This window comes from Populus trichocarpa, chromosome 13, assembly GCF_000002775.5.
Source record: "Populus trichocarpa isolate Nisqually-1 chromosome 13, P.trichocarpa_v4.1, whole genome shotgun sequence".
Taxonomy (NCBI): Eukaryota; Viridiplantae; Streptophyta; class Magnoliopsida; order Malpighiales; family Salicaceae; genus Populus; species Populus trichocarpa.
The window spans coordinates 7082482-7092220 of record NC_037297.2 but is presented as its reverse complement, the minus strand read 5'-3'; the positions used below and the strand labels follow the sequence as shown (position 1 = coordinate 7092220).

General features: G+C 42.5%; 1 protein-coding gene across 1 annotated transcript; it reads left to right on the top strand.

The window, feature by feature from the left end:
- The first annotated feature begins 2079 nt into the window (after positions 1 to 2079).
- Positions 2080 to 9041, top strand: LOC127904204 (uncharacterized). Its single transcript, XM_052446512.1, has 6 exons — positions 2080 to 2383; positions 2966 to 3090; positions 3349 to 4105; positions 4382 to 4566; positions 4708 to 5315; positions 5723 to 9041. The coding sequence occupies exons 1-6, from the start codon at positions 2080 to 2082 to the stop codon at positions 9039 to 9041; spliced, it is 5298 nt and encodes a 1765-aa protein (XP_052302472.1).
- Positions 9042 to 9739: the final 698 nt, after the last annotated feature.

The following is a 9739-nucleotide window of genomic DNA, read 5'->3' as shown; positions in this document are numbered from 1 at the left end:
AGTATTGTTCCCTTCAGAAATCGGAGTCATCAGTTTGGAAGCAGCAAGTGTCTTCATCGAATACGAGCGTGACCAGATCAATCCTTCATCAGCTATTTTGGGAGAAACCATGTTATCACTCAATCACTGCAGAATGCATGGAAAAGGAGCCATGAGATGTTGCACCCCTATGTTGTATTTATGGATTATCAGTCATATCGAAACACCAAGGGACATTTTTAACAACTTTTGGTGGTTTGACCTACGACCATTAAAGGTTACCATGGATGAGACTTGGAAGAATTGGGATGAGAAAGCATGGATAGATAAGTATGCAGCATTGCCAAGGAGCAACTTCAAATGGAAAGCACCATGGATGAACAATGCCATCTGCACAATGAGTTGTGGAAATAAGATATGGGTTCCTTTGATTGGTATAACCGGGTACATCAGTTACGCGCCCGCCCTAGTAACAAGACAGTTGGGTGGAATGCAGTACGCGCCAAGAACTCTGGGTTTAGCTGATTTCATCGGTTTATTCAAGCACCAACCCTTCCTCGAAGAGATGGAGCTTATCCGACAGGATTGGGAAAGACCCCTGATGGTAAAAAGGGAAGAAGGGAGCACATTTGAAACATCATTCAGCCAGAATTATGTAGTTTGGAGGAATGAAGAGCTTTTTGAAGAAAGGGGTTTCTCCATACCAAAACATCCAGAATCCGCAATAGAACAACCAAAAAGGAAAAGGACTGATATTGAGGAAGAGCTGAGAAAGCAGCTAGAACAATGTAGAATTGATCTCAGCAAGAGCAAAGGGCAGCTGCGACTGTTGGAAAATCAATTAGAGGAAGAAAACACGATGAGGGTTTACTTGAACCAGCAGTTGGAAAAACAAGATAAACAATTGACATCTTTAAAGGAATGGCAGAAAAGGGTCGAGGTAGCGGAAGAAATAGCAAAAGGGGTCCAGGCTGAGCTAAAGAAACGAATGACCGAATATGATGAGCTGGTTAAGAAGAATGGGCTCGCAGAAAAAGAGTTGGCAAAGGTTAAAAGATCAACAAAAGGCAAGATGAATGTTGACAAAAAGGTGATGGATTCCTTGAAGAAGGGAAAGAGCATTCTTTCAAAGAAAATAGAAGTTGAAAAGGAGAAGAATCGGCTGGCCCAGCTCGACATAGAAGAGGAAAGAAGGATTAGAGCTCAATATATGGTGCAGCTTGAGGAAGAGAGGAGTGCAAGAAAGGCCGCCGAGTCTGATATGAGAGATTACCAGAAAAGAGCTGAGTCTTCGAAAGGAAGAATGATGACTTTACAATCTGAGATCGAGATACAAGTAGAAGAGTTGAGGGAGTTGAGAAGCCATTACTTCGAGATGGAGGAGGATCTCAGTAAGGCTAAGCAAGAGCATCAAGAATGTCAAGGCTACATGGACAGCTTTACAGTCCAAATTAACTCCAAAATAGCCGAGCTGGATATCGAAAAGGAGGAACTGCAGAGGGTAAGGGATAAGTTGGCCCGGTCGGATGATATGGTTCGAGTGTTGGAAAGAAGTAATGAAGCCCTAGGAGCCAGCAACGAAGTGATAATTGCAGATAACACTGTGTTCCATGATAAGATAAGGCATATAACGAAGCAGGTCGAGCAAGCAGCCCGCTATGCGGAAAGGTTGCAACGACAAGCTACTCAAGTGGGAAATGATGCTTCAAAGTATCGAGAATATATGGCAGCCATCACCTGTTTTATTGGGGATTTAGCTAATAGAGGAAATGCCTTTTAAGGGTAGCAATGTATAACGCCCTATTCTGTTATCAATGTATGAGCTTCTTCTATTTATAAGAAGGCATGACCTATCTTTCTTTCTAAATATGTTTTGGTAAGCTACTATGATAAAGAACTTGGCAAAACCCTCCTTTACAGTAATCGGGTCAACTCAGAAATCTTGCCTAAAGGATTACGAAAGTCATGAGTCGGCTCTAAAATATACATTGCATGAGCATCATTTTTTCATCACACATTTTGTTTTTAATTCATATGCATTCCAGATCGTGAAACATAGGTCCCACATCCAAAATCCACAACACCCGGTCCAGAGCGAGAATGGAGAACGAAGAAAGAGCTCACTTGGAGTCACATTATCAGACTGAGTTGGAGTCTGTAAAGAATGAAGTTTCTCGGCTAACCGACTTACTTGAGCAGCTTCTAAGGGCTAAGAATGGGGAGGGAACATCAGCACGACAGCTTGAAGGAGCGCCAACAGTTCACATTCCTCAAGCATCTCAAAACCAGGGGGCAAACTCGGCCAATGAACAACAGTTTGTGCCTATTACTCCTATCTTACCACCTCATACTCCAGTCACTGTTGACTTAACAACGGAGGGAGTCCCGGATATTAGGTCTCCCAGTTTAATAGACCAAGACAAGCTATTTGCTCTGGAAGAAAGATTAAGGGCAGTTGAGGGTAATGACTGGTTTGATCCTATGCGAGCAGCCGAAGTATGTTTGGTACCAAACATCGTGGTACCAAAAGATTTTCGCATACCAGAGTTCATTAAGTATACCGGTTTGGAATGCCCAAACACTCACCTTCGATCCTACTGCAACAAAATGGCGGAAGTAATCCGTGATGATAAAATGCTAATCTATTTCTTTCAAGATAGCCTAGCAGGATCCGCTTTAAGCTGGTACATGAGGTTAGACAGCATCAGGATCAAGAGCTGGAGAGACTTGGTGGAGGCTTTCCTCAAACAGTACAAATTTAACATGGAAATCGCTCCTGATCGAACAAGTCTAATGGCAATGGAGAAAAAGAACCAGGAGTCAGTAAGGGCTTATGCGCAAAGATGGAGGGATGAGGCAATGCATGTCCAACCCCCTTTGATAGAAACGGAGATGGTGAGCTTGTTTGCCAATACCTTCAAAGCACCTTATTATGAGCACCTGATGGGTAGCTCCTCTCAACATTTCTATGATGCGGTACGCATAGCTGAGAGGATAGAACAGGGGATCAAAGCTGGGCGAATAGCAATGCCAGTGGAAAAGAAGGGCTTTATTGGAAGAAAGAGAGAAGGCGATGTTAACAATCTGGAAGACGGGTATAAGGGCAAGAAAGTAGATTCCCACAATCCACAAATACCTACCTCTCAATTCTCACGCATAAACTTTAACCAATCTTTTTCCCCTAATCGAACAAATAACCAATCAAACTACCAAAATCACTACCAAAGACCCCATACGAGATACCCTTCAGAACAACTGCCACCGTTACCCATGCCTTTGAAAGACATGTATGCCAAACTATTGAGCATTGGGCACATAGCTCCTATCCCTACACTACCATTACAACCACCATTCCCAATTTGGTACAAGCCCGAGTTAACTTGTGAGTACCATGCGGGTAATCCTGGGCATGGGATTGAAACCTGTTACGCTTTCAAGAAAAGATTGATGGAGCTTATTAAGATAGGATGGGTATCCTTTGAAGACAAGCCCAATGTTAATTCAAACCCGTTGCCTAAACATGCCTCAAGTAGTAGTGGAATAGGCATGATCGAAGTGGGAAATCAATGCAAGGTGTTGAAGGTGTCCATGAAGAGGTTGTACGACATGTTGGTACAATCAGGATTTCTAAAGACAAAGGTGGAGAGCCATTTAGAGGGAGATGATTACTGTGAATACCATGGAAGAGAAGGACATCATATTGAGGATTGCATCGAGTTTTGCGAAAAGATGGCAAAAATGCTAAAAATGGGGGAGTTGAGGATTGAACCCGTAAAGAGCAGCGGAGAGGTGAGTATGATGGAAGGTCAGATGGAGATGACAGGAGTATGCAGGGTCCAACAAACAGCTAATGGTCCCCCAAGGCTAATCTTGGTTAAACCGTCCTACACAAAAGGGAATCACAATGCCATGCCTTATAATTATGGTTATGCCTCCAACGTTCAAGCTCCTCTTCCTTTGTTCCAGACTGAGATAAGTGGGTTGACCAGGAGTGGTCGTTGCTTTACTTCCGAGGAGTTGAGGAAGGCAAAGGGCAAAGAAGTGGTAGATCTGGACCAAGCACTAGAAGTTAATAAGCCCGTAACGGAAGAGGAGTCGAATGAATTCCTGAAGTTGATCAAGCATAGTGAATATTGCATAGTAGATCAACTAAAGAAGACTCCAGCTAGGATCTCCCTTATGTCCTTGATACTCAGCTCTGAGCCGCATCGAAACGCCTTGCAAAAGGTATTGAATGAGGCATATGTACCCCAAGACATTGAACATAAAACCATGGAGCATCTAGTAGGGAGGATCCATGCAACTAATTACCTATACTTCACAGCAGATGAGCTCGATACTGAAGGTACCGGACATAACAAGCCCTTATACATTACGGTTAGGTGTAAGGATTGCCTCATAGGAAAAGTACTCATTGATAATGGCTCGGCCCTTAACGTGTTGCCAAAGCACATGTTGGAAGAAATGCCGATCGATGAATCCCATATAAAGCCAAGTACTATGATGGCCAGAGCGTATGATGGCTCACCTAGGCCAATAATTGGGACTCTAGAAGTGGAGCTATATGTGGGACCACAAATGTTCCTAGTAACACTTCAAGTTATGGATATCCATCCTTCCTATAGTATGTTGTTAGGAAGACCTTGGATTCATGCAGCGGGGGCAGTAGCTTCATCATTGCACCAATGCCTGAAGTATATCATGAATGGGATGTTGGTAACTGTCAAGGCTGAGGAGACAGTATCCATGATAAAGAATGTGGCTGTGCCTTTTATCGAAGCGAATGATTGCAAGGGTAACAATATCCATGCCTTTGAGATTGTGAACACCGACTGGGTGCCGGAGAATACAGTGCTAAGAAGGCCAAGGATCTCAGAAGCAGCAAGGATGGCAAGTCTATGCCTTTTGAACCGCGGGATCCCAGTTCAGTATAACTTTATTATCAGGATACCAGAAGGGGTTAATCTGGCAAGGATGAAAAGTGCTGCTCAAAGATTTGGGTTAGGATACCAACCTAACCAAGAAGATTATCGGTGGGCTGCTGGTCGGAGAAGGGCAAGAAGGATGGCTAGAATTAAAGGAAGAGAGCCTGATGAAGAAAAGCTAGAAATCCCTCCCCTTAGCGTGTCATTCTCAAAAGCTGCATACATAATGCAACATGATAAAGAAGCTGAAAGCCTCGATCAAGAGCTGTCAAACCTGAGCATAAATACCTTGGGGGAAAACAAGGTGGAAGGAGATGACATGAAGACAGTAGCAAGAAAGGGAGATGAAGCACTCCCACAACTGACGGTCTACACCATAGAAGAAGTCTCCGCCAAGACCTTTGTGCGCAAGTTGGCTCAAGACGAGAAGTTTCAGAATTGGGTGACCCAAGAAGCTCCAGTGGTTTTCAAAATGTAAACCAATTTTGTTTGTCTTAACATGCTTTTGTCATTGCTTTGTTTGGTTTTCATTTATTTTCGCTAGTCGACAATCAAGGCTCAATTGTCGGTTAGATTTTATGTTTGTCATGGAGCCCACTTTTTCTTTAAATAAATTGTGAGATCATGCACTTTCCACAAATTGCTTTCTTTTTTATGCATTTACACCAAACACTTCCCGCTTTCAGGAATCCTGAAAGCGGATCTCCAACAACATCACATATATTTAGCATCAAGAATAAATGGCCAAACTTGAACGAGCATGTGATAGCTATGGAAGAAGAAGAATGGGATGAAAGCAATATTAGTGAATTCACCAGGCTAGTAGAACAACAGGAACAGACTTGGAAGCCTATCGTCGAGGAACTCGAAACCATCAATGTGGGTAGTGATCAGCTCAAGAAAGAGTTGAAAATAGGTACCTTAGTTACTTCTGAACAAAGGACAAAAATGATCGCCCTGTTACAAGAATATGCAGATGTCTTTGCTTGGTCTTATGAAGATATGCCCGGTTTGGACACAAATATTGTAGTACACAAGATACCGTTGGAAGAAGGCTGTAAGCCAATCAAGCAGAAGCTGAGGAGGGCCCACCCGGATGTCTGGATCAAGGTCAAGGCAGAACTCGAGAAGCAATGGGATGCTGGTTTTCTAGAAGTAGTTAGGTATCCACAATGGGTATCTAACATTGTTGTGGTGCCTAAGAAGGAAGGGAAGATTAGAGTATGCGTGGATTTTCGGAATTTGAATAAAGCTAGCCCCAAGGATGATTTTCCTTTACCACACATAGATGTTTTAGTGGACAATGCAGCCCGGAGTTCCACATATTCCTTTATGGATGGTTTTTCGGGATACAACCAGATAAAAATGGCTCCGGAGGATAAGACGAAAACAACTTTTGTCACACCGTGGGGGACATTCTGCTATAAGGTCATGCCATTTGGATTGAAGAATGCAGGAGCAACCTATCAAAGAGCAATGGTGACTTTGTTCCACGACATGATGCACAAGGAAATTGAGGTGTATGTAGACGACATGATTGCCAAGTCTAAAAGAGGAGAGGATCATGTTGAAGTTTTGAGGAAGTTGTTTGAGAGATTGAGGAAGTATGAACTAAGGCTCAATCCTGCCAAATGTTCATTTGGAGTTAAATCGGGTAAGCTGTTAGGATTTGTGGTAAGTGATAGAGGTATAGAGGTGGATCCAGATAAAGTAAGGGCCATCCAAGCTATGTCATCCCCTAAGACGGAGAAGGAAGTAAGAGGATTCTTGGGAAGGATAAACTACATTGCTCGGTTCATAGCTCAGTTAACAACGACGTGTGAACCAATATTCCGACTACTAAGGAAAAAGAATCCTGGAACCTGGAATGAGGAGTGTGAGGAGGCATTCAATAAAATCAAGCATTATTTGCAAAATCCACCTTTACTGGTCCCTCCGGTATCGGGAAAACCTCTAGTATTGTATCTAACAGTGACTGAAGCAGCTATGGGATGTGTATTGGGTCAGCATGATGAAACCGGAAGGAAGGAAAGAGCTATTTATTACTTAAGTAAGAAATTCACTGAATGTGAGTCTAGATACACGGAGATAGAAAGGCTTTGTTGTGCGTTGGTGTGGGCAGCAAAGAGGTTGCGGCATTATATGTTATACTATACCACTTGGTTGATTTCAAAAGTGGATCCTCTGAGGTACATTTGTAACAAGCCATTTCTCTCAAGTCGAATTGCAAGGTGGCAAGTTCTATTAGCAGAATATGACATAGTATACATGACAAGGAAAGCTGTAAAAGGAAGTGCAATCGCGGACCATCTGGCCGATAATGCTGTTGAAGATTACGAACCTTTGGATTTTGACTTCCCTGATGAAGATATATTGTCAATAGAGAAAGAAGAAGAGAAGACAGATTGGTGGACGATGTTTTTTGACGGTGCAGTGAATGTATATGGTAACGGGGCCGGTGCGGTAATAATCTCTCCAGATAAGAAACAGTATCCAGTTTCGGTTAAACTACATTTCGAGTGCACCAACAACACAGCTGAGTATGAAGCTTGTATCCTCGGGTTAGAAGCGGCATTAGAGTTGAAGATAAAGAAGTTAGATGTATATGGAGATTCAATGTTGATTATCTGTCAGGTTAAAGGGGAATGGCAGACTAAGGAGGAAAAGTTAAGGCCGTACCAAGAATACCTATCCACGCTAGCAAAGGAATTTGAAGAAATTAGATTCACCCATCTGGGAAGGGAGGGGAATCATTTTGCGGATGCTTTGGCCACACTAGCTGCTATGACTACCATTGATCTCAAGTGCAAAGTACAACCGGTCCACATTGACATTAGAAATGACCCAGCTCATTGTTGCTTAGTTGAAGGAGAGATAGACGGACAGCCTTGGTATTATGATATCAAGAACCTTGTGCAAAATCAGGAATATCCAGTGGGATCCTCCAAAACGGATAAGAAAACCTTGAGAAGGTTGGCTACAGACTTTTATTTAGATGGAGAGATTCTGTACAAAAGATCATTTGATGGAACCTTGCTAAGGTGTTTGAATGAGGCAGATGCTAGAAAGGCATTACGGGAGGTCCATGAGGGGATTTGCTCAACCCATGCTAGCGGGCATATGATAGCAAGGAAAATCCAAAGGGCCGGTTATTTTTGGATGACACTAGAGAAAGACTGTATCGACTATGTCAGGAAATGTCATAAATGTCAAGTTTACAGTGACAAGGTCAATATGCCACCAGCTCCTCTATTTAATCTGATATCTCCTTGGCCATTTGCAATGTGGGGAATCGACGTGATCGGACCTGTTAACCCAAAAGCTAGCAACGGTCATAGATTCATCCTTGTGGCTATTGACTACTTCACCAAATGGGTGGAAGCTAATTCGTATGCCCATGTAACACAGAAGGTAGTGAAGAGGTTCATAGAAAAGGATTTGATTTGTCGATATGGTCCTCCGGAAAAGATAGTGACAGATAATGCACAGAATTTCAATGGCAAAATAATAGTGGAGCTGTGTACTAAATGGAAAATCAAGCATTCGAATTCCTCACCATACCGACCAAAAATGAATGGCGCAGTAGAAGCCGCCAACAAGAACATCAAGAAGATTATTCAGAAAATGGTAGTCACATACAGAGATTGGCATGAGATGTTGTCATTCGCTCTTCATGCATACCGCACTACAGTTAGGACCTCGACGGGAACAACTCCATATTCGTTGGTGTACGGTATGGAAGCAGTGATGCCTTTGGAAGTAGAAATCCCGTCGTTAAGAGTATTGATGGACTCCGAATTAGAAGAGGCCGAGTGGGCCAAAGTGAGATATGAGCAACTGAACCTGATCAGTGAAAAGAGGATGGCTGCAATATGTCATCACCAACTGTACCAGAAACGAATGGCCAAGGCATATGATAAGAAGGTTAGACCGCGGTTATTTCAAGAAGGGGATCTAGTATTGAAGAAAATATTGTCACTACCTGGAGACGATCAAAGCAAATGGGCACCGAATTACGAAGGTCCTTACATAGTTAAGAAGGCATTCTCAGGAGGAGCACTGAAGTTGGCTAGAATGGATGGAGAAGACCTAGCTCGACCTGTGAATTCTGACTCTGTAAAAAGATATTATGCTTGATGTAGGCTCCTAAATCAATAAAGCAAAGTTTGGCCATTGACTTCTTTCTCTTTTGCATTGATCTCACAACAGTCATTTTTGCATGAATCCCAACAGTGCATGTCTTGTGTTATCTCATTTAAAAAAGTTTAGCATCGGCTGAACGAATTTCTTCTCTCTATAAAAGCCTAGACTAGAATCACACCCCTACACTGGGGGCAATAAGAGATATTTTCATGTACGAAAGCCTATAAATTTTAAAAAACCAAGCTAAAACATTTGACAAAAGCATGACAAAGAGGCAATGACAAGTCATACATTTTGAAAAAAGACTATTTGAAGAAAGTCAGAGATTTCTTCTCCAAGAATATGATCGGAGGCAACACGAGAGAGGAATCCAGCATACGACTTCAAAAGCAAGCTCATGTTAAGAGGGAGTCTCATGAACTCGAAGAAGATGATGGGGCCTATGTTTCAAAACCAGGTACGAATGCATGCATGGCATCTAATCATAAATCATTGCATATATGTTTTTTTTGGGATCGTTACAGGAGGAGATCTTAATACATTCCAACAAAATTGAAGACGAAGAAAAAAATCATTGAGTTGGTTCTAAAACAACAAGAAGAGAAAATAATAATGGTCAAACCCTGCCATCAGGAAGAGCGACATCGAGCAAGCGGTAAAAGGGAATCGCCAGAGGGGACTCCAGGTTAACC

Coding starts and splice junctions, on each gene's coding strand:
- LOC127904204 (XM_052446512.1), top strand. CDS start 2,080: ATGGAGAACGAAGAAAGAGCTCACTTGGAGTCACATTATCAGACTGAG. Junction 2,384..2,965: donor CCCGGATATTAGGTCTCCCA/GTTTAATAGACC, acceptor CGGTACGCATAG/CTGAGAGGATAGAACAGGGG. Junction 5,316..5,722: donor GCCAAGACCTTTGTGCGCAA/GTTGGCTCAAGA, acceptor TGAATTCACCAG/GCTAGTAGAACAACAGGAAC.